At 39.1% G+C, this 24,672-nt stretch overlaps 1 protein-coding gene across 1 annotated transcript in view; it reads right to left on the reverse strand.

Annotated features, from left to right (window-relative positions):
• EP300 (E1A binding protein p300) overlaps nucleotides 1-24,672 on the reverse strand; it is a 62,094-nt gene that overhangs the window by 32,686 nt on the left and 4,736 nt on the right. The window contains exons 2-5 of the mRNA XM_009086534.4: nucleotides 12,170-12,825; nucleotides 3,769-3,945; nucleotides 1,390-1,651; nucleotides 512-625 (exon numbers count right to left, since the gene is read on the reverse strand). Coding sequence (XP_009084782.1) covers nucleotides 512-625; nucleotides 1,390-1,651; nucleotides 3,769-3,945; nucleotides 12,170-12,825 — 1,209 coding nt within the window. The remainder of the gene's footprint in view (nucleotides 1-511; nucleotides 626-1,389; nucleotides 1,652-3,768; nucleotides 3,946-12,169; nucleotides 12,826-24,672) is intronic.

Raw genomic sequence — 24,672 nt, forward strand, 5'->3', positions numbered from 1 at the left:
CTCACATTAGTCATGAGAAGAGGCTACAGTAACATTAAAGTAGGGAGGAAAAAAAACCCATACAGATAACACAATGACAAAAATCTTGCCAAACATTTTGTCAGGGAGACTAAGGGGACACAAAAGGGGAAATGACATCTGATGCAAAGAATGAAGACAGAACCAAGTATCAGGGCTGAAATGACACAACGTGCGTGCACACATCTGTCTCCAGAAACTGTCCAGCTGGAAGAAGCAGCAATGAAAAGCCAACCATTTGGTTGAGAGAACTATGATTTGTTCATCCTTACCCTTACCTTTGTTCTTGATGGAAAAATACAATAAAGCTAGAAAGCTTTCATAAACACTAGCAAACAGAGCCAGAAAAATACTGAGAGAAACAAGAGAAAAATCCCATTAACATGATCCCAGGTTTGAGAGCATCACCACTACCATCTGGGTGCAAGAAAGTTTAACTCCCAACATGCATTCTACAGTTTATTCAACACACAAAATTCCCCAGTAGACTTACATTGCTGATTTCTTTTGTCCCCAGCATTTTTGAGAGGCAAACATACAGGACAATCGTGTCTTGTACAATTCTTCCAGTGTGAGATGATTTGTCGGGAAGATGCACAATGTGCCACTGACAAAGAGAAGAAATGAAAAGCATTTACAAACTGCTCCCAGTACTTCCACATGGTCATCACAAACTGGATAGAGAGCAGCATTTTCTCTCAGGGCACACACCTATATCAACAGAAGTCAAAGTATTATTTGAAGTAGTTCAGCACTAACTAGCCCTGAAAATGTAGCCAGATTTCTTCTAGTACTATTGGCTCAACCAAAGCCTACTTGAAAACCCCATGTGATACACCCAAGCCTGTATCACTGTGGCTCGAAGGATAACTCCATCTAGCTCAGGTATCAGGTAGACTGTGCCAAGCAACTGAGATCTCAACAACTGGTACAATCCAGATGAGCCAAGGCTATTGAAAAGGGAGATTACATTTTAGTAGGACAGAGAGAGGTTGCATGTGTCAGTGGCAGTCAAATTCATGGCTTGGTATTGCTCAAGATTCATCTCTTCAGTTTAAGGAAGACAGGTAAACTCCTATTTGCAGATTCCTGGTTTATGTCTACCTTTTAAAAGAGGCAGAATCAAAAAGATTTTACCATGAGTTATGAAGTTAGGCAAAAGATTTTTATTCATCTCTTTGTTGTATCTTCTCCCCTCTAATTTGCCTAAACTTTAGAGGTTTAGAAGTTGCTTACAATTCCCTGTCTTAAGCAAATAAGACAGAATTTCTTTAACTTATTTCCCAAGTCACCCACTAGTCCACCTCTCTCTAGGAGCCTTTCTCTTCCCAAAAACGTTGACCACATTTACATAACCACTCCCCCACTTACCCTGGCAAGATTTGCCAGCCTGACAGTGTGTCATGTGGTTCAAGACATTCTTCATGGTGCGGCAGTGTGGGAGGTTGCACTGCCGCACCTCCCCATTGGCCTGCTCTCGGCGCTGACACTTGTGAGCGTGCAAGAGGAGAACGAGCTGCTGCTGAATGAGTTTGCGCTTTTCCGGATCTGCTGTCGGTGCTCCAGACCCCATTCCTTGAGAAGCTGCTGGCCCCATCCCAGCTTGCTGCACCTGGGGAGCCTGCTGCTGACCCTGAAGGTGAAAAAGAAATTCCTGGAAATAAATCTATTTTTCAAAATAATTCGTTTAGCAAGTAAACAGCAATATAAGAGAAAGTCCCGTAAGAGAAACAACTACTACCACATTCTCTGATTAAGGTAACAGCCCACTTATGTGTAGTTCTGGAGGACTCATTAAAATCACCTCTTAGCAACAGTCCTAGCAATTCTCTTGCCAGCCACAATTTCCTCCTCATATCACTCTATTAGTCCTAGCTCTTGCCTTATCAATAGCCAGCAGACCTTTGCACATGCTCACAGGTTACTTTGCAGCGCTAGACCAAGCAGAAAATATTAATAGCATTTGGATCTCAAATCTCATTTTGGATGCTAAAAGTTGCATCCACAATTCTTGCATTAATGGAAGCAAGCACATTTTAGAATGAACAGGGTTCTCCCTCACAGCAGAAGGTATCTCAAGTTGACTGCTCCTAGAAAAGGAGAATAAAAGTCAAGTTTTGGGAAGCTTTTAACCTTTTTCCATCAACAAACTTGCACATAAGCATTCAAAACAAGCATCTCCTAGTCTCTGCTAGAGATGAAACACAGCTTCAGGATAATGAACACTACAGAGCTAATGTCAGGTATAGCAACATCTAGTTTGTCTTCTCTGCTTCTGTTTATTTGTTCAGAACTCTTTGTATTCCTTTCAGGTGACATTTGAGGAATACTCAAATAAGAGAGGCTCAGGTACTCTATGTTGCTTGTATCACTACAGTTTAACAGATTTTAGTTTCTAATTGACTCCTCAGGTTCTACAGGATGTCTCTGGAGATCTCCAGATCTTTAGACCCCAGCTACCTGTATTTCTAAACCCCAGTTCCCCTATAGCTCTTGAGTACTAGTATTAACCTTTCATTTGACAAGGTGACTTCACCAATTAGTCAGGCTCCCAGGGTCTGTGCATGTTCTGGTATCACCCTAACTGCCTTGTTTGCAGCCTGGCATTCTAAACGACAGCTGAGACAGTAACCACTTTAAGTTCCTACATTCAGCTGGGTACCAGCTTCAAAAGTTGTATGCTCTGCACTGAATGCAAACTTGACAGCTGGGGCTCTGACCAAGTTTTGGCTACTTTTTTATTGATTCATACAACCAACTGGTTTGCTTGTCTTCCAATGTTTCATGCTCAACTTAAAAAAACATTAAATAAAACTCACAGGATGGAGCTCTTCTTAATTTAAAGGTACTAAAGTTAACTGGAAATGGTTTTTCAGCAACAGTTAGTAAGATCAATAGATGTGCCCTCCCAGAGGGCGTGTGGGAGTGAAATTTTAAGCAGGGAGAAACACAAGCTATATTCAGAAAAATGAATTTGTTTCCTAAATTTATATAAGACATGTTGCATGTCATACCCCTAACCAATTTAAACTTTGAAAATGAGGCATCAGCTTTAAGCTCAAGCCAGGGAACCTAACATTAAGGCACGTGGTGAGGCACTGGCTTTACAAGCTTGGGTCATCCACTTTTCCCACCATTCTTACTTCCCCTTTCCTTAAGTCCTGCTGAAATAAGAGTGGGGGCAAAAGGGAAAGGTACCAAGGCTATTACAGTTGCCAGGGAAACACCTCCAGCACCAGGACTACTGTGCATGTTCCTGTAATTCACAAGAATGAACTCACAGATGGGGTTTCTAAGTCCTATCACAGGTAACACCTGTTTGAAAAGGGACACCTCTCTACCAAAAGCAGGAGAACAATGAGTACAAGCAGGAAAACAACTCTCCAGACAGAGATACTCTGAGGAGAAGGGGCCCAACACAGCAACAGCAAAAGAAAGGATGGGACAGGAGAGCAGAGATGTCCAAACAGGTTGCAAAGCTCATTTCAGCTAAGGAACTCCATTCCATTTTCCCTGTTAACAGGGTTTGAAGGCTAAAAAGTGGAGATGCAGTTTATCCACACAGAAAGCACAACTCAGCCCTCTCCATCATATCACTCCTAAGGGTTGAAACAAGTGTGTTCTGTGTGGATTCCAAGCACATATTCACCCTGGGTAATACAGCTGCAAAATCTTACAACATGGCAAGACCAGAGCATATCGCTCCTCTCTACCACAACATTTTATCACTACACATTTCATTTTACTTACCATGTTCGGCATTCCTGCCCCAGGAACTGGCTTCTTGTCCATTGGAAACTGTGGTAAGCTATTCTGCAGTCCAGCTTTATTCTGCATCTGAGGGCCAAGTCCACTGGCTCCAATCTGCTGCCCAGTATTTTGACTATAGGGCTGACCATAAGGGCTGGGATTGCTCATCATTCCCATCTAGGAATTAAAATGGTACAGTGTTCAAGTAAGACAGTTTAAGTTCTCAATGTATAAGGCAAATTTATACTTCAGAGAAGCAAGAGCGATCACAGCCATGAGCCGGCTGCAAAGCAACACTGCTCCTTCATGTTCACAGATTCACCCATCACACAACACTACCTTTTCAACTAGACAGTTCCTGCAAACACAACAAAGCCAACTTCACAACCTTTGAGATCTGACTGGATGGAAGTGGCCTGATTATTTCTTTACAAAATATTTTCAACAGATTTCTCATTTCACCTTTGTGAATTCTACAAATTTCACAAATTTGTACCATGGACTACATAATTCTTCCAGACTTGAGTTCTCCTCCCTGCACTTGTGCAGACTCCAAATGGAGACAAATACCATCTTCATTCATATCAGCACAATTTATCCCAAAATCATCCTATCCAACTGCTAGCACTCCCATGGCTTGTCTCCAGACAGGCATAACAATGCATGTCTGCATTATCAGTACAGAAACATTTTCAATTTAAGAATACACCAGAATCATAGGTAACACCTCACAGTCACACCAATTCTTTTGCAGTACTAGAGGTCAAAAGAGAGGACAGGTAGAAATTCTGCAAACAAAACATATCTACTGAACCATTCACCCACAGGGGAAATACATTCATGTTTCATACAAGCCATATGCATATTCAACAGTTCTAGCACACCAGAATATATCATTGGTTCTCTTGGAACACCCAGAACCTAAAGAACAAGAAGCAATCTTGCCAATAAAGTTGTCTGTTCTCGGACATTTTTTTCCATTCCTTGCATTCCTATTTATTTTCCATAGGAAATTTGGCTTTCTAGGACCAAAAGAATTAGACAGAGAAGACCAGAAAAACCGGAGATTTTTCTTAAGATTACCAAGTTCTCACTATTACTCAGGCAGGATATTCAAGAAGCCATAACTCAAAAACAATGGCATAAAAATACTTTAAAGAGCTGTTGCTTCAACTCACATTAGCATTTGACTAGACATTGTCCAGTCTCCTTGATGCTCATTGATTCAAAGCATTTTCCTGCATTTAAAGAAGAACATAACTCCATGGTAGGCCTGTTTCCAATCACTTCTACATTTTTTCTCAAAGCATCCTCCCTTAGCAGAAACACCTTGTTTCTGCTCACCCAGCTTCTTCAACCTGCACTAGAAGTAGCCAACATGCTCTGAGATTACCTGCAGTTAGTCACACTTTTCTTTTTCAGGCTGTAGCAACCTTCAATCCATTATAATAGCCTCCAGTTTGCATTTACAAAATAAGGATCAAACTCAAGTGACAGGAAAAGGAATACAAAATTCACTAAAGAACCTGCCACTTCAGACATCCGATATGCACAAGTGAATTCACTTGAGGACAGCCTCCCTCCTCCACACATAAGCAACAATCATAATCACACAGCAGTAATTCATTAGAGAGCAATGAAAAGAACCTCTACACATGGCAGAAAAACAAACTGTGTAATGATCAAGCAGAACTAAAAGCCTTCCTTCCTACTGCCATGTCTCGACCACAATGAATACACCTATGGTGACAAACGAAGCAGTTGCTGCCAAAATCAGGACAGGTAAGACCCAAAGCCTTCCTCCCTCTCCTTCAGGCTAGTAAGATCTTATGTGCAAGTTAAGCTGAAGGGAAAGGGAAGAAGAAAAGCATAAGGAGTCAGCAAACACACTTTCAGAACTATTCCCCATCATCACTGTCTCCTCAAATTGACAGCAGGTTTTCAAGGCTTAGTGAAGTCCTGACAGTGAGAATTAGTCCCTTAAGAAAACAAGCTGTGTTTTCCTGTAAGATAGCCTTATCCCTCTGAGGCAGTCTCAAAACTCCAGAGAGTTTTGAAAGCAAGGACATCCTCAAAACCATAACTTTCTGAGCAAAGCTTTCAAGTTCATTAACAATCACAGCTCCCAAAGTCAGTTGATATCTGAGAGTACACCAAAGCACAGACAAGCTGGCTATTACTATCACCAGCCCCATTTGCCTTCTGTAACTTATGATGCTATCAGCCTTAAAAAACAAAAAACAAACCAAACATTCAGAATTAAAGGCTGAAGACACATTTTTACAACCTGGTGTCACATGGAGAAATCAAGACATCCAACTCAGACAACTGGAGACTTCACACACTGATATCAGAGGGTTCAGAATAACTGTGGCCTTGTGAGCCAGCTCTGTCCTGACTACAAGGTAAGAAACTCAAACCTAGACTTTAAGGGACACTTTTGCTACGTCACCCAAAACAACTTTCTAATGAGGTTTCACCAAGCCAATCAACATTTATATTTGCAACAAAGCTGAACACAGACTTTATGTGAAGTTTCTGACTTTTTCAAATTACTCATCAAGTTGGCTCAGCACAAGGATCCCCTGATGTTTTCTCAAGCATCAGCCACTGGCACTGTTTGGGGTGCAAGACCAGCCCCCTCCATCAAGGCTCTCTCCACAGCAGAAACACAGGGCTCCCCTCCACCCACTCTGCCAAGGGACCTGGAAGCAGAACACCACATGCCTAGCTCTGCCTAGCTGCTCCTTACAGGGGTAATACTTTCCCATTTCAGGTTACAGGAGAGGCAAAGACCTGAGAAGATCAGGCCAGGCTGACAGACAAGCACACCAAACTGACTCAAAGCCAGACACTCAAGTGACACCTAAGACGTGTGACACACAGATCATCAGAACATTAATGTTCTTTGGGAGGGGATAGATAAAAAAGTGCAGAAGAACCAGCCAAAGAAAGGAAGAAAGGTGGTGTTGGTACCACTGCATAAGAGAAGCACAAGGCTTCATCTGCAATACAATGCAAACACATACATGGCTTAGTCATAGCTACAAGTCAGCAAGTACAGCCTCTACTTACTCTTCCTGGCCATCACTTTCTTTCACTGCCTTTCCTACTTCTCTTCATATTCATCCAAAATTTTCCTTCCTCTCCTCACTTCACACTTCCACTTAATTTCACCACATATGCAAGAACTTGCACACAAGGAAGAAGAGACAGAAGACCAATTCACATTAAGAAGAAGAAAACAAGGAAGATCATAACATGATGATAATGGAAAGCAAAGGTAATCTCAAATAATTCTACCTTTTACATGTACAACAGAATACAACTTGACTTTTCTGCATCCAGGGAAAGCAGGGGCTGTCAATACCAGAATAGTGAAAGGTGTGTATCTCTCACCATGGATGACATGTGTTCAGGAAACATTCTAGTTTACAAGTTGTATCAGACAGGGCTGTTCAGGTACTCCCCCCATCTAAGAGGAGTAACTACAAAAGCAGAGGAAATTCCCCAAGGTTTTATTCTAATGCCGTGAAACACATGCATCTTCAGTTCAGAAGAAGGTCAAGTGACTAACTCTGCTTCTAGTTTTACTGTTAATAGCACAGAACACAAATTGAAAAGGAATATCTGCTATATAAGTAGCTATATAAGTATGGACACAGACATTACAAATATTCTACCATTTCTCTGTAAACACAACTGCATCGTTGACATTCTAATATTTGAGAGACAGCTAGACAGTGGCATTAGTACTGAACTGTGACCAGCTTTTAGATCTGCAAATATAACTATAAGCATGGAGAAGTAAACAAACAAAATTAAGTTTTAATAACATTCTTTCAAAGAATCCAGAATTCACAGTATCAACTACGTATATCTCTACCAGGGAAACTGCAGTGCATGGTCTAGTTTAAGGCTATACTGATGATACCTAGTATTTTTCCATATCCACGAGTTCACAAGTGAAAGTTAATTAACTTTCCCCAAACAGGAAATTTAGTTTAAGTGAATTCCAGCTAGCTCTTTAAAAACAACAATTTACTGTACAACACTTCCTAGTGCCATTCTACTGACTGGTAGAGCATTACTGAACTCAAGCAAACTACATTTTGCCAGTGGTGTCTGCTAAATTCTTTCCAAGGACTGTTATTGATTATTTTTCTTTGCATTTAACTGCACAGTATTTTAAGATGCCTATTTCAAGACACCAGCATTATGTTGCTGCTATTTCTGCAAGAAACTCCCCATGCCACTCTAGAAACTTAGACTCACTGCTTCATTTTTCCCTCATAAACAAACTTTCCTCTCTTAGTCTGGTATAAAAAGAGCAATTATTCTTCTTTTTCCACCTTAGTTTACCAAAGAAGAGCAAGGCAAGGACTGGAACTCCCACTACCCTTTGAATGGATTAACGTACTTGATCACTTGGTATGCTCAGTCACAGATTGAACAGTATGGATACAATAACCTGGTGAATCAAACAGCTACAGAAAAACAGAAAGGCAACCAAGAACACTGACCACCTATCTGAAATTAGAGACTAAGAAATATATGATGCTTTTATTTTTTAATCTCATTTCACAATTTGAGGGTGACATCTTCAATCTCTTCAACTTTGAACAGAAATTCATTGGTATGAAATTTCTTACTGTTCTACTTAGAGGAAGTTGAGGAGATTCTGACAAATGATGTTTGTAAAATATTGCCATTGAATCTTCTTCACAGAGGTTAAACTGATAAAGCCAATAATAGCAGAGAGCTTTGCACTTACTGAAAGAGTAAACCAAGTCACAAAGTATTATTACTGGAACTAAACGTTTCAAGTGAAATGCTCACATAGCAGAGGTAGTAGTAATGCCCTTACTAATCTGAACTGCCTACACATCCACTTCATTAGTGGAGTAAGGGAAGATTTCTTGAATCAGACAGGAAATGTAAGTGACCTGAAGGTCAGGTCTATCACTCCGTGGTAGAGCACTGCTATGACAGAAATGCCTAGAGCAACTTACACACAAAATACCCTCTTCCCCTCATACAAGGCTGGACAGGTAAGACCCTGATGGGGCTCTCTCAACAGAACTCAGTGGAAGAACAAAACAAAGGTTTTAACTAGATAAAATTCCAAACGAAGAATGGTTCAAAACCAGAAACGTGAATCAGCTTTTAGCAATTCAAGCTTTGCAATAAGTTACCTGTTTACATTTAAATCAAAGCTGTAAAACTATCTAGTGTAGTAAAACGCATGGAAAATACTTCAATGAGCACAGAACCGAAGCATTACAAACAATTTCCAAAACACTATTTCAAGAGTAAAAGGCATATCTGTTATCCTCTTAACTAGCACAAAACCAAGCACATAGAAAAAAAAAACTATTCAAGAACACAGTTTTGTGTTCTTACAGTTCCTTTCCCTCCAAACTTCTAACACTTCCTTTCAGGGCAGACTTTCACAGGCGTTTTTACATCTGTTCTGTCACCAAAGTAGGATTCACACCCTCCTTTGACAGGCAAGATCAACTCCTTTAAAAAAATCCCCTCCCTAATATTGGGAGACTAGCTTTCCAATGATGAGTATAAACTGGACCTGAAAAACAATCCAAATTAATTCTTTTTTTAATGACCACCTGAGTTTCAATTTCAGTCAGGTTTAGTTTCTCCACACAGCCTGTCATGCAATTGGAAGAGACAGCATCCAGACAGAAATGCTTCTCCATAATCGGTGACTGCTAACATTAGGACAGAAAACTACAGAATGGAAGCATCAGATTGTGACAGAACAAGTTTATGAACAGAAATAATTTACAGAGACATTTGAGTTTTCAAGTCCTAAAAGTAACATGCCCAACTAGAGAAGTACACAGATAACGACCAAAGCAAGCATTCCACTCTATTGCTAGACAATGTTTTCGGAAGAGAGGAAGAAAACTTCAGTAACTCCAGAGGATAACAGAAAAAAGTAGAAACATAACCAATTTCACTTTCCAAAGTGACTAGCTCCATGGAGTTCATCTTTGCTGTTAGAAGAGCATAACATCCTCCCTCCCAATTACTCAACATCACAGGAAACCTAAGCTATTCCATATAAACCATTGCACAAGACACATCCATTTCACTGAGAGAGAACTCTCTGAAGCAACCCTTCCATCACCTAAAGGGGCTGCCTTTGGCAAGCTAACATGATGAAGTTGAACAATCATAACCAAAGCCTCTCGTCTGACTTTTTTTTTCTTCCTACTGAAGGAGAGTTTCTGGATAACGCACATTTTTTGTAGCAATGAAGGAAACCTACAAAAGTTATTACATCAACTCCCACTTTAACAGCAACACACTACTAAATTTACCAATTAGATAAACTGGCTTTTAAAAACAACTGCTTAAGGTCCTCTGTTTTCATCTACTTTTTGAAGATTTGTAGGTGGGAAAACCCAAAAGCAGATGGGTGGGGAGATAAAACAGTCAGACATTACTGTTGTCAGACTAAGCTAACTCTACTGTATGAAGTGAAACACAGGCTCCCTGCCAACAACCAAACCAATTGAAGACATTCCGGAATTTCAGCCTCCATTTCAGACTGTTCTCTCTCATTCGACAGTTTCAGCTCCTTTATGAGGACTATACCCACTATACTTAACACAAAAAGCCTCAAGATTGTTTTATCAGCAATTAAAGAACCCCAAGTACTTTTAACCAGTCTGGGACCATGAACTAAAAACCAGAAATTGTGTATTTGGTCTGAATATTCTCAAAAGCATAAAGTGCTCTTAATTTACACGTATGGAACTTTTGGAATTTAAGTAAGGAAAGGAGACAATTAAATTTTAGACTAAATCCATCAAAAGCTTGATATTATGTCCTTTCTTTATATTTAGATAAATGATTTTATTATAGTGCATAACTTTACTTTAGCTCTGATAAGTAAGGATGAAGTTGCATTCCATCCAAACACTCGATACATCAATTTTTGACCTCTGAAGACAGGTTTCTGAGGATCACTTTTTTTTTTTTTACAGCCAAGAAATAATGAATGAGTGCAAGAATACTTCAAGCAGCTACATATTTCTTACCACTGTAAGCTGCATATAAATTTTCTACTGTAATCAAGCTTTGCATCAATTTTCCTATCAGGCAAAAATATCTGAAGTGACCAGACCACAGAATCAACTCATTACTTAACAAATATATATATATATATATATATATATATATATATATACACACACACACACACAGACCCACACCGCCAAAAGTTAGCACACTGAACTTAAGCAAGCAACAAAGACCAAAGAATTGCATAATAAATGTTCACAAGACACAAAAGTAATTTCACTTAATATATTAAAGCATGACAAAACCCTTAATACACAATATAATTTTTAAGTATGTTTCAAATACATTTATAGACTGTTACTTATCATTCCGAGTCCTCCAAGTGGACTGACTTTAGGCATTCAGAGATAGATTTAGGTATTGCAAAGGACCTTTAAAAAAACCTCTCCCCTCAGTAGCCAAGAAACACAAAATACCCACTTAAAGTGAGCTGAAGTATTTTCTAGGCTTTTGATCAAAACATTAAAAAAAAAAGAATACTCAAGTGGTTCCTACTCTAAGCTGGCTAATTGTGCATGACAAAAATTAAATTAAAGATATCCTTTTCTCCTTAGTTAAACCAGTAGGTCTTCTCTCATCTTTTCGGTGACTTATGACAACTTTCTTCCAACCTCCTGGATTACAAAAGTACATTTATTTCCCACTCAGTTTTAAAAATACGTTTTTTTTTAAGCTTTCTGGTTTACTCTCCAATAGACAAAGCCACTGCAAATTCTAAAACTGGAACCGAGTCAGATTAGCAGTCTTAAGAACTCAACATTGTCTTCAGACATCTACAAGCATTCATTCTCCACCATTAACTCAAATACCCAGCACACACAGTGAACAGAGCAGCTCTCAGCATCTGCTACAGCACAAACACTCAGCTGATCTCAGACAAATATCTGCATTAACTGTCATACAGAAAAAAGCACCACAGCACCTAAAAGGTCCTGATGGATTCCCATCACACTCGCAATACCAGCATCACATTAGATAGAAAACTACAGTTGCAGAGAAAGAATAAAATAGATAAAATACAATCAAGTTACTTCAGTGTAATGGATAATCTGTACTATCAAGAGATTTCCAAAATAGGCTTTTTAATCTAGTCATAGTCTTGCTTGTTGTGCAAGATTCAATTTTTGCTTCCTATGACCATCACAAATTCCACTTTAGCAGCATTTAAACTATTTAATCCATCATACAGGATTCTTAAAGAAAAAATCCTATAGAATCCACAGCGTAGAGGATTAATTTTACAAAATAAAGTCAACAATGAGGAGAAGTAATGAAGTTTAGCTTGCTTTACCTTGTTCATGGCTCCAGGCTGTGGCCCTCTTAGTCCAGCCTGCCCTCCCATCTGTGGAGTGCCTTGTTGCAGTGTCTCAGCCAACAAGTTCCCAGTGCCCATTCCTGGGTTTGGGTAGGGCATATTGGGTCGTCCTCTGCCTGCTCCAATGGAACCGTTCATGACTTGCCCCTGCATCATCCCCTGTCCGTTGCCTGCTGCCAACATCCCAGGATTCATGCCAGCATTCATCCCTGTGTTCATTCCCATGCCAGGCTGGTTAACTGGGCTGTTCACTGTTGGCATCATTGCTGCTGTGGATTGAGCAGAAGGACCCTGGTTCGGCCCACTTGCACCCATGGCCATATTGGGAGACGTCAAGCCAGCCTGTGCCATGGGGCTTTTCACCATGCTATTCAACATTCCCATTCCAGGACTGTTTTGTTGGGTTTGACTGGCCATGCCTTGGCCAGGGCCACCGACCCCCATATTGAGATTTGGGGAGCTACCAGCCCGTAGAAGTTCAGACAGCTGCTTGTGTTTAGAGGCAGCATCTTGTGCCAGGCCAAGGCTGGTCTGCAGCTGATTTATGTCACCACCATTGCTGAGTCCAAGTTCTGTGGAGCTGATCAGTTCATCTGGCAAGTCATGTTCCAGATCAAAGAGTGATCCAAAATCTGAAAAACAAAACAGATTGTATATGAGGTCAGAGGAATTAATAGCATCTTGAAGTTTCTACTTTTTCATTTCCAGCAAAACTTGACTTTTTGTATTTGAGCAAAATTCCCTTATCAGTTGTTACTGAAAGCTATCTAATTCATCAGGATAAAATTGATTCTAAACTTTGTGGGGTCTAAACTAGAGAAAACCATTCTACTTCAGCTTTCTACAATTTGTGTTGAAAGACCACTGGATATCTCAGCCTATGATTGCTCAACTTGAGAATTTTGACAAGGGGGGAGAAAATACATACTGAAATCTCCCAGTTAGCCAATGGAATTCAAGAGCAATTACAAAAAAGAATTGGCAGGTTGATGGGAAAACACTGTCTTTAAATTTTTTTCTAAACTTTTCACTTTTGGAACAGCAATAATTAATACAGAATATAACTTTAAAAATGTTTACTTCTTATTAAATAACAAATAGGCTATAGGGTTTTATGTTGAATTAGGTTTTCTGGCATTTGGGTTGGTTTGTAGTTTTGGTTTCTTTTTTGGGTAGTTGTTTGGTTTTTTTACTCTTTCACATGCAGTCATTACCGGCATTGAATTGCCAAATTTCATTGAACTTCACTGAACAGCCAGTATCTTCCCATAACAAATACTGTCGGAAAACAAAGTAACCTGGAGGGTCCTTGCCACAAAGCTGTGCAAAACACCAGGATGAAAAAACTTATTCCCATCTCAAGAGCCCATGCAAAGCATGGTAACTAAGTGGCGAAAGATTGCTACTTGGAATATATAGATACAAGAATATTACATAGTACCCAACACCGATCTGCTCAAGAGAACAAGCCCTTATGTCTGCAGTAGTATATTTACCTCAGTCTATTTAATCTATGGTAGTTAAACCAAAAATAACTTGGAAAGCTTATGGTTTTTGACATGCATTAATGACAACTTCCCTCTCCAAGGGAGAAAGGAGCTGGTGTGTTCTCACCAACAATGAGTGTCTGGTGAGGAATGCAAAGCTCAAATGCAGCCTTGGCTAGAGCGACCAAAGAAAGGTGGAGCTCAAAATGCAAATAGTCCAAATACTAGTGGGAAAAGACTATAGCTGAACAACATGTAAGTCAGAAAGGTTCGTCAGCATTATGGATCTGTTTAAAATGTTTCACATGATACTATAGCCAAATTGTAAATACCTGGACTAACAGAGTTTCTACAACTTCACAAGTGTTGTCACAGATAAGATTATGACTTCAGAATTCCGAAAATATGGTATGAGATTGGCAAGAATGCAGGTACACCACAACAGGGATTTTAACACTCCTTTTACACACTCGACATTACTACAAACCACCAGAGACAGAAAATTTCCATTAAAGAACTTTTAAACTATTAAAATGAGATAGCCTATTCTTAATTATCATATATCTTGTGCTAGAAGTTATGCTTTGCAAGACACACTAAGGACTGATCATTCATTTGCATGACTGGTATTTCTGAAGATTCTGAAGTAAAGAAAAAATATTTGTCCAAGTTCTCTTTCATCTAAAATTATGAACTTAATGTTGTTGAACTTAATTGTTATGAATAATCAATATAATGTTTAGATTGATCTAAAAACACACCATACTCCCCCATCCCCACAAAAAACCTGAACCAAAACTGAAACCAAAACCAACTTACAATGCTCAGTGTTTAGCTTAAGAATTACATTTCAATGAACACGGAAAGAGTTAGTGGAAGAGACCCTAAAATTAAGAGATCAAGGAAATGGAAAAAGCAATAAAAAAATTGATGACAGCTTAAATCAGCTTCCATTGGCACATTAAGAAGCCCGTTAAGACAACAGGCAACTGTTGAAACATTACATCCTGAATGCTAATACCCTGACAAAGAGCCCACGAGTGAGGAAGGAGTAAAAGACACAATCAGGAACTCACAAGTAAGTCTGCTGTCCTCAACGATGAACAAACAAAACTGAAAACAAAATTAAGTGACTGGAAAAAACATGACCCAGCACAAAGCCTGTACCTACATCATAACCATCATGGCAGCCCAGACATCTCCCACCAGCAGCCACACAGTCCAAAGACCATGTTTTTGACTGCTTCTAGATGGGCAAAGAATTTCTGCTCTTGAACAAGCACAACTCCCAGTAGAGGGCAAGTGCCACACCAAAAATCCTTGCTTCACCTTTCTTGTGTTCAGACAATTGCATATAAAGTCCTTCACGAAACCAACTGATGACTGGTAAATGTTTGAATATGAAAAACTAGTTTGTTTTTCAAGCTACCACATAGTATTTTCTCACGAAGACTCATAGAGATGATTTCAGATGTAGCATCACAAAGGGGCTTGTTTTGAAAGACAAAGACTTGATTATCTTGACTCACAAGAAAATATGAATCTTCTTCTCTGAAGACCTTACCTCCTTAAATTCTCCCTTCCCATAAATGAGGAGATAACTCCAGCTTTAAGGTTTACTACTCATTACTAACTGGAGCATCCAGGTACAAGCAATCTGAACTCCTTGGCCTGGTCATTCTGTGATATCAGTGAACACGAAGAAAAATGCCATAAAAACTATAAGTGGCATCAATTCTTTTTATTAATACCTTAAGACTCAACACAGCACCAGCTACATCAACAAAACCCACCCCCAACCTGAATGGTTGTGAAATAGTCCTAATTGTATTTACTCTTTACATCAAAACATTTAAGATATTCAATATAAAAGTTTTACATAAAACTAACTTGCTAGGATTTTTAATCCTAGAGTATATATTAGAGACAATTCATTGTAAAAGAATACTGTCAACTATTAACCAGAATTGTAAGTAGTAACTACCAAGAATGCAATATTCGGGTATGAATTTGCACTTTTTAGAAGTCTTTTCAAAAAATAAACCTTCAAAGTCTTCTTTAGCCAGCAGATCTAGAAAAAAACTTTCAGTTGTCTGGTCAGCTATGAAAATTACATTTTCAGTCAACTGCTGGAAGGCAGAAATTTTCAGATACAGGACTGAAACAAAACTTCAAATAAATAAAAAGATGAACAGAACCTTGACTATGTATAAAAGCTGCAATCCCTTTCAGTCTTCTACATAGAACTGATGCCCTAAAGGCCACTGTAGAGAGTTCTACCTGTGACCAAGCCAAAAACTGTCCAGGCTGGGCCAGGCTGCTCACAAACCATGTGAAAACAAGATCGTATATACTCACACAAGAGACAAAGGCACAGCTTAAGACAACGGTGAGAAGTACCCAGAGAGCTGATTGACTTTCCAGTACACCAAGCTCACTGCCACTCTTGCAATCTGTTTCATTGAGGATATGCACAAAGATTTCTCACTAACAAAATCAAGCTTGTGGGAAGACAGAGGAGGAAGATTAGTCCTGCAAAGGTTTGTGCACCTGATTCATCATCTCTAGAGATCCTAATACAGAAAAATTGGGATGTAACAGAACTGACAGTACCTGGCCTAAAGCCCAAAACCATCCAGAAATACATTGGTAGGAAGTGTCAGTGGTGGACCTGAATCCTGATCTCAAGTAGAGCAGCATAGAGTGATTCCCCATTGTGCTGTTTATGACATTATTAGTGTATTTCTTTCTACAGGTAACAAGAACATATAGAATAGATTGCTGCTGTCACCTAAGAAGCAAAGAAAAGAAAACCTCAAAACAACATCTGAGTAGTAGATCTGAAAGTCTTAATCCGTGATCATCTTGACATGCAAAAGCATATAATAATTTCCTTTTAAGAACTGTACCACTACTGAACACTTAGCAAGTCTTTAGAAAAAAAAAAAAAACCAACAAAACATCCCAACAACTTACCCTGGCTACATTACATCTGTAGTGAGAAAATCAGAAAAGACAGTAGGAACAGATCCATCTCTATCAGTGGCAGTTCAGTTAAACTGGATTAGGTCATATGAACTGTGCCCTAAACTGTGAGAAGAGGCAACTTCAAAAATCAGTGTACTAACCTGCACTGCATACAATGGACTGAATTCTTGATTTTGGATTCTACTTCTAAAAGTCTGCCTATAGGAATAAATACCAATACATATATCCAGATGGGGCTTATCCGGTCTTGTCTCGCCTCTGCTGCTTGACTGAAAGGCGGCAACTGCGGTGTATTCACCTCAGAGACACCTCTGGCTGTTGGATGCTGCAGCTGGCACTGGAGACAAGATCAGACATGCAAAGCTCTGCTTTTACCTCTGTGCAGATGCTTTAAGGCGAGGTGAGAGAAAGGAGTGGATTCTGCTAGAGAGTTTCAATCCAGAGTTATTCAGATGGGGTCGGCTTTTCGTCTCTGCTCCCACACACGCTTAGGATGGTTCTTGCACGCTGGGCCTGGTTCTTGCACGCTGGGCCTCAAAAGATGAGTCTGGACTCTAGGTTTTTACAGTCTTCAGAATTGTTTATTATTTCTTATCTACAAAGTCCCTTCTCTGCCCGACCGGGATCTGACCAGCACGGCAGCCAAAGGCACTCTGACCCTCCTCCAAGGTGGGCACATCTTTTATAACAAAAACTCCGTATATCATATTTACCTTTTGTCCCCAATACCTATTACCCTCGTCACCAAGTACACCCTCATCCCAGACCAATCCCCAAGTGCCAACACCACAGCAGAAGATGGACGACAAGAAGAAGAAAGAAGAGTCTTGTGACATGCCCTGATTCCTCCATCTTGTCTCCACAACCCCCCTGTACCAAAACCCCAAAATCTGTAATTTACCCTATAACTATGTTTTCCCTTCACCATTCACATTCGAGTGATTCCCACAGATTCCATCTCCTCATACATCGGTGGCACATCCCTAGAAGGATCAAAATCAAGCCACCAAGTGCTTTTGGCAACATTCCAAGGCCCCTGAGCCCCCCAAGGGTTTTCTCGATAGCTCTGGACATCAGGAGTGATGTGCAGAGTTCCCACATATTCAGATGGCAGAATTCTGAATCTCATAACAGCTTCTAACAGAATTCCGAACCGCATGGTTGTTGGCTCTTTTAAGCCCAAGGAGAGGGGGAGGGTAGGGATCTCACCAACCAGGTGCAGGGTGGGCAGGTCTCAGGTGCAAGGGACACCAATGGCCCTCCAGGGATGCAGGGCATCTTTTGAACTCTGCCAATCACTCGATGCCCCTCTGGAATGCCAGGACTGACAGACAGTACCCAGCAGGGGTCAGGGTGGGGAGAGGGGGAAGTGATTGACACCTGGGAAAGGACAGAGATACCTGAGACAAACTATGACATCACACTGCTACATCTCTGCCTTTGACAATGTCTAATCTGCAACATGCAAGGAAACTGCCAGCCTGGGTTGAAAAGCCACCTGGCACCAAAATGGACTTTAAACTAATACATATGCAGAGTGCGCAATCAAAATCCTTAAGTCAATAAGACTCCAATGTCTTATCAAGTGATCAATTTTCAAATTAGCTACAAAATATTTATTTCAAGTTAGTTTTACTGCAAGAGCACCTGGTAGCACCAGATCTCAAAGAAGGCAAGGTAGCAATTTATGACAGTGTTTATAAAGCAGGGAAAATATATCAATACTAACTAGTTAGCAGGGAAATCAGCACGCGTTCAGGTGGGACACACAAGTTTCTTTTACATGCTTTCTAGCCTACATTCAGGATCCCATTATTTTCTCATTTCTGGATTAAGACAACAAACCTTCACCGACCTTTCAGAACAAAACAGGAATTTCTGTCTATATGGAAATCATCTGGTCCTAGCAAATAGGCTGCAGTGAACAATACTGCTTCTCTAGAACATCCCCATGTGCTACAAAATGGCAACACTTTATTCTCACAGGAATGAACCCTCAGACTCAAGACATTCGAGCTTTCAGTCTTGAGAAGAATTGGTACAAGCTGAAGGAAAAGCATCATGTGTGATCAGCAATGCCTCAAGAACCCTGCATGGCAGATAGGTCAGACAGCTACTGACTCCTGAGCCTACCTGTCAGACCAGCAAAGAGGGAACAAACCCCACAGTTCCTGTCCCTGTTTCCCCTATATCATATTCCAAACAGAGACACACCATCTTTGAAAGCTGCTGAACAGTCACCTTTTTTACACATATGTTTCTAAAGCCCAGCAACCTCTTAGCAGATCAACTTATATCACAGTCATTGGGTTCACAACAAGACAAGCAGACAAGGTTTAATACAGGACACTGAATACAAAACATGCATAGGACAGGGATGACAGGAGCCACAGATGATGTTGGACCACATGGAAAACACAACACCTCTGCCATGCTTTCAGACAAAGAATAACAATAAGGTGCTGAGGTCACTATCTTCCCTGCATGGGGATGCAAAAGCTACCCATAACTGAACAGGGCCTACATGTAACAGAGAAAGTGCCCAGAAGACCCCACCAGTATTCCAGAGAAATCAGCCATTCGGGCTTGCAGTCAAGCACCAGCATTACAGGCCCTAAAACACACTGTCTGAAATGCCCTCAAAAAAGAAAAAAAAAAGAAAAAAAAAAGAAAAAAAAAGAAAAAAAAAAGAAAAAAAAAAGAAGAAAAAAAAATAAAAAAAAAAGAAAAAGAAAAAAAAAAGAAAAAAAAACAAAAAAAAAAGAAAGAAAAAAAAAAGCAAAAAAAAAAAAGCAAAAAAAAAGCCAGAACTCAAAACATAAAACCAAAAAAGGCAGGACAAGAAAAGGAGACACAATCTCACAGGATAATCTTCAAATATCCATGAAAATGCAGAGGCAAAGGTGAAGTACAGACTTGAAACAAAGTGCCTATAAAGTCATCAATTCCCAAGGCCTCTACAATGACAGAAAATTAAGCTAGAGAAGTCCAGGCAGTTTTATCAGGGAAGAAGAAAAAAACCCAACAAAAAACCCAGTCAAAAACCCACATGCCTAAGGAAAAGGCACACACCAACCTGGCAGGAACTTAGCTATACCACACTTTGGAGACAGACCATCAAATCCATTAAAAGAGGGGGCTTTTCTTGTAGATACTCTACAAAGCCATAACTGCTTCGCAGACAAGCTCTGCCAAAATGTTCTAACTTAAAATGTAGAATTAATTTTAAATTCATCTACTAAATTTATTTAAAATGAAGAGGCAAAATATCCACATTATCCTAAGATACCAACGTCATCATTGCAGCTACTGCTTCCAAAATCCTCAGACAGCCCTCCCTGTATAACCCTAATGGAGGGTGATCGCTTGCTCAGCAGCAACTGAGAAGTTGTCTTCTGTATTTCGCTATTTGAGTAACAGCCTTCAGCATCAGACTTCAAGATTAATTCTGTTCCCTGTAAGAAACTGGGAAAGCACTGCCACCTTCCTTCCCTGCCAATCCAGAAAAGACCTGAATTTCTTCACTACATCAAGAAACACTGCAATTTAAGGTAAGACTGTAAACAATACAAACAGAAAGCATATTAAAAAACCTTATTTAAAACAACTAGAAGACAAACACAAAGGTTCAAAACATGTTAGCACACTATGGTAGCACACAATTTCTGGCACAAATATTTTTATAAACAATCAAACATTTATTGATAAAATCCAACTCACCATGCAGAATGCACATGATTCCAGTATTAGTTGTAGCAATCAGGCATAAGTGTAAGTATTTTATAAGTGTGAACAACAACAAAAAAAATCATCCTAAAGCACCAACAGCATATCATTCAACATCTACTGAAGTCCAGAAAATTAGGGCCACACTCTCTTCATTTTTTAAGCTGTACTAATCCCTATTCAAACACTGGTGTCAAACACATCAACTTTTGCTTAAGGAAAATAGTCTCAGTTTTGTGAAGTCTCAATAACCTGCAAGTTTAAGTCACACTTTTCCCAAACCAATATCAACTGAAATGCCTATTTTAGTAGACTCTGATTGATGCATGGCTATTGCAGCTTCAGAAGAAAATTGTATTTATGACAAACTTTTCTGTTTCATATTCTAAGTTCTTCAAAAAACAGTATTTAGAGATACAGATGATAGCAGGAGTTAACCACAGAAAACCATAGTGAAAATGCAATGAGTCTGGAATATAAAATTGTAACTGTTCTAGGGTAACAGAAGTGGTGTAATCCTATGGAAAAGACTGGGGTCAAAATTCAGGAATAGGGTATTTTAAAGATTTAATATTACTTAAGGAGGAATTTCAGAGACATTTTTATTCATGTACCTGTTTATTCATGCTGTTACAAAGGCACTAGTCTTGCCATCACTGAAAACCCATAGAAGATGAAGTTTTGATCTTTTAATTCCAAAATGCTGAAGTCACACCATTAATAACCATTAATTTCCTTGTGAACATGTTGCTATTTGCATAAATTTCATTGGGCTACCTTTAACTTGAGTCAAAAGTCTCTAAATTAGTATTACTATTCTCTGTGTATGAACACAGGTCTAGAAAGTTAGAGAAGCTGGTGGACAAAAACTGGGTACATGCAGATAGGATGGGAACACCCTTATGTGCACAGAACACACTGATTCATTTTAGAAGCAATTACAAATCAGTTTCAAGAAAAGAGTAAAGTTCATTTCATTGTCAAGTTAACAACGACTTTGAAATGATGCAATCTGCATATACAATTACCAAAAAGTCAAGTCACTTTTCTGAGTTCATTCAACATTACTCCAGAGTAAAAGCAAATAGCAATGCTGAATTTATGTAAAAAAAAGAAGAATACAAGTAAACAAAATAACATAAGTCAGCAGATCAGACTTCATTATCTTAAACCAGTAATACCTCAGATTTCCTGGAATTACACACAGTAACATATAAAAAGGCAGTTTAGCTTCAGCAAAATTTGTACTGAGCAAGCCATATATCAGCATTTTGCTGGACTTTCACTTTTTATTAGGATTCCAAACCGGAAAAAACATGGAAAATCTGTGTCTTTTCATCCATTAAAACAGTAGGAGCATGTTACAATCTCTCTTAAAACAAGAGAAATTGTCTATTCAGTGGTATTTGGAAGTCCTACAAAAAAGGAAATAGCAAATCCTGATTCTGCAAGCAGAGAGCATTTAAAACTCCTATTCTTAGATCTCTTAAGGGAATACAACAAAAGAGGCAGTACAGAGGTGTTTCACAACATCAAATGGGAAAGAGCTAAATCTTTATCTGCCCTATCTCATAATGACCACTAATAGAAAATAACCTGTTTTTCAAGGTTCTGTATCTAATTTGCACTTTGTAATAAAAAATCTTAGACTGGTCTGCAATTTGACATCTTGATGTCAGGTGTGTTTACAAGAACAGCATCAAGTGAGCAACAAGTTACTGTGGTTTGAGTCCATCAGAATTCAACACTCCTTCTGCTTATTTTCTTCAAAAAGATTTGGAAGAAATAAGTGCTTGAAGGAGAATATTGCACATCGAGTTTTTAAGAGAACTTTAAATACGTTCATATGCCAGTCCATTTAAAGAAAACCTGTTGCTGTTTAAGAAGAGAATGATAGGTTGTCAGATCCTGTTCAGGGGGAGGATCTCTGCCCTAGCTGAAGTTCTACCTAAAGTTCTACAAATTCAAGGCAGCCTCAGAAGTTTTTTTTATCAGGCACACCACCATATGCAGAGACAGATGTATTTTACTTCAGCCTGCTGCTACAGTTTAAGTAAAGACAGAAAAACAAAATCCTTGGAGACAGGTGTGCATTGTTTAGTTGTCAGTGAAATCTACACAGCAAAAAGATTTATTATTTGATAAATGAAGTCAAAGTGATTTTTGGGCAAACCCTCTCAGAAGGAGCACAAAATCAAGTGATGAGAAAGGGTGAAGTAGTATCTTTACACAGTTGGAACAAGCACTGAAAGGCTGCTCCTGCTAAGCAAGACACTGAGGTGACACACAGGAGATTATCAAATATCCTACAGAGAAGATGCAGGAAATAGACACTAAACCACACCAAATTGAAAGTTAATAACAAAGTGGTTTGCTCCAAGTTATAACGATACAAAAAACCAGAACTCCTACAGCAGAAGTTCAGTATTTAGCCCCAGTATCTTATTAGACCCACACCCCCCAAACACATATACTAAAACCTAGAGTCTTATAGACCCTTCCCAGATAAAATCTGGTTTTCTACAAATGCAGAAGTGATCAAGGCAAGCCCTGCTCTAGGATTGAGAGGAACAAGATGGAAAATTTTGGTTTTTTGTTTTTTTTTTTTTTTAAATGTAGGATTCGAATTCCTAAGTCTTTTCTCAAACAAAGGTTTTTCGCTGCAATATTAAACTTGTGAATCCAGTTTTTAATTGCAATTGTAAAGTGGTTTTCCAGTTTCAAAGGCTTTTTATCTGTAAGTGCTCAACAGTCAGTTTTACACTGTGGTATGTATAGTCCTCGTGTTGGAGTATTTTTTTAAAAAATGGGTACTTTTTCTGAGCAGTGTTAGAAAGCTGCCTCATGTCAGAGACAGAGTCTACACGGTGAAAGACACAAATAGTTACAGCAGTTTGGAAACCTACAATGTTCAAAAGTACACATGCTTTTCTTTAAAAAAAATCACTAAGCACTATATGAATGATTGGTTTACTTTTTAAAGAAGTCTCACAGACTTAAATTTTCTTAAATTATATTTATTCCTAATACAGTTACTTTGAGAGCCTGTTTAGCTACACAGCAGACACTCATTTTTACCACACAAGGATCTACCACTTAAAGTATAATCCATCCATCAAATGACATTTTAAGGCAAAAGCAGCAAGAAATAAGGCTTTTAACAAGAAGGGATGAAAACATTTAACTGATGGCTGTAAGTTAAAATGTAGCTAATCATTTGGTCTTTAATGTTAGATAGAAAACAGATTGATGAGAAATTGTTAATTTTAAATGTAGTATGTACAAACACCAGCAAAAACCACACAGCACTCAGAAAACAGAATTGAAAAGAGCAGTGGGGTAAGATTAATACAACTCATTTTGAGAAAATAAACATCCTGATTCACTAGGAATGAATGAAAGACAAGTATTAGTCAAAACTGCAGTAGTCCAGAAGAGAAGTTTCATTACAGGTCTTAGACCTTTGATGAGAGGGAGAGCAAAATTTGAAAGGTCAGAAACAGTTCCTGAAAAAAGGAACATCCAGACTTTTCAAAAGATGGATACTTCAAGGGAGATGGAATATGTGCTACTGCACAGAAAAATGTGACTTTTGGATATAGGAAACTGAAGGATGTTAAGGCACACACCACAAAATACTCTCTGTTCTTTGGTATAACACACATGCCAACTAATTGTAGAAAACTGACTTCCAGTGTCCCAGCAAGCCTGAAACACTAAGCACTTAAAATCTTATTTTCAGAACAAGCAGCCTAAAAACGTGATGCTATACAAACACAATGCAGCATGGGGTGTACTCCATTTTTATTCTGTGAAGAAACAGAGCAGTTCTGAACCCAGAGCCCAAAATGCTTTCCCAGTTCCCAGAAAACAGCTTATTTCTAAGAGGGGGAGGGAGCGTGTAAAATACGATAAAACTCTCCTGCCCTGAATATAGCATAGAAATCTGCACATAGCAATTTCAGCACACCTGCATTGCTGCAGGTAAAGTTGAGGGATCCACAAATAAAAAGACACCTCTCAATTCCCCACCCCCCCAATACCAAAACAAGTGGTTTAACGCATCCAATTAAAAATCTATCTTTATGAACAACTTTCACTCATTTCAACATTCCCAAGAGGGAATTCCGCAGGATGCACTCCAGTTATTCTGCTCCAGTGGGGGGATTAATATGCAGCAGTTTGCTAAGGAAATGTTTAAGAAAGTCTTGCTAGAGTAGGTGCAACTTATCAAAAATGCTGCTACCAGTTAAGAAATATGAGCAAAGATGCTACATT

The sequence above is a fragment of the Serinus canaria genome, chromosome 1A (genome assembly GCF_022539315.1).
Source record: "Serinus canaria isolate serCan28SL12 chromosome 1A, serCan2020, whole genome shotgun sequence".
NCBI lineage: Eukaryota > Metazoa > Chordata > Aves > Passeriformes > Fringillidae > Serinus > Serinus canaria.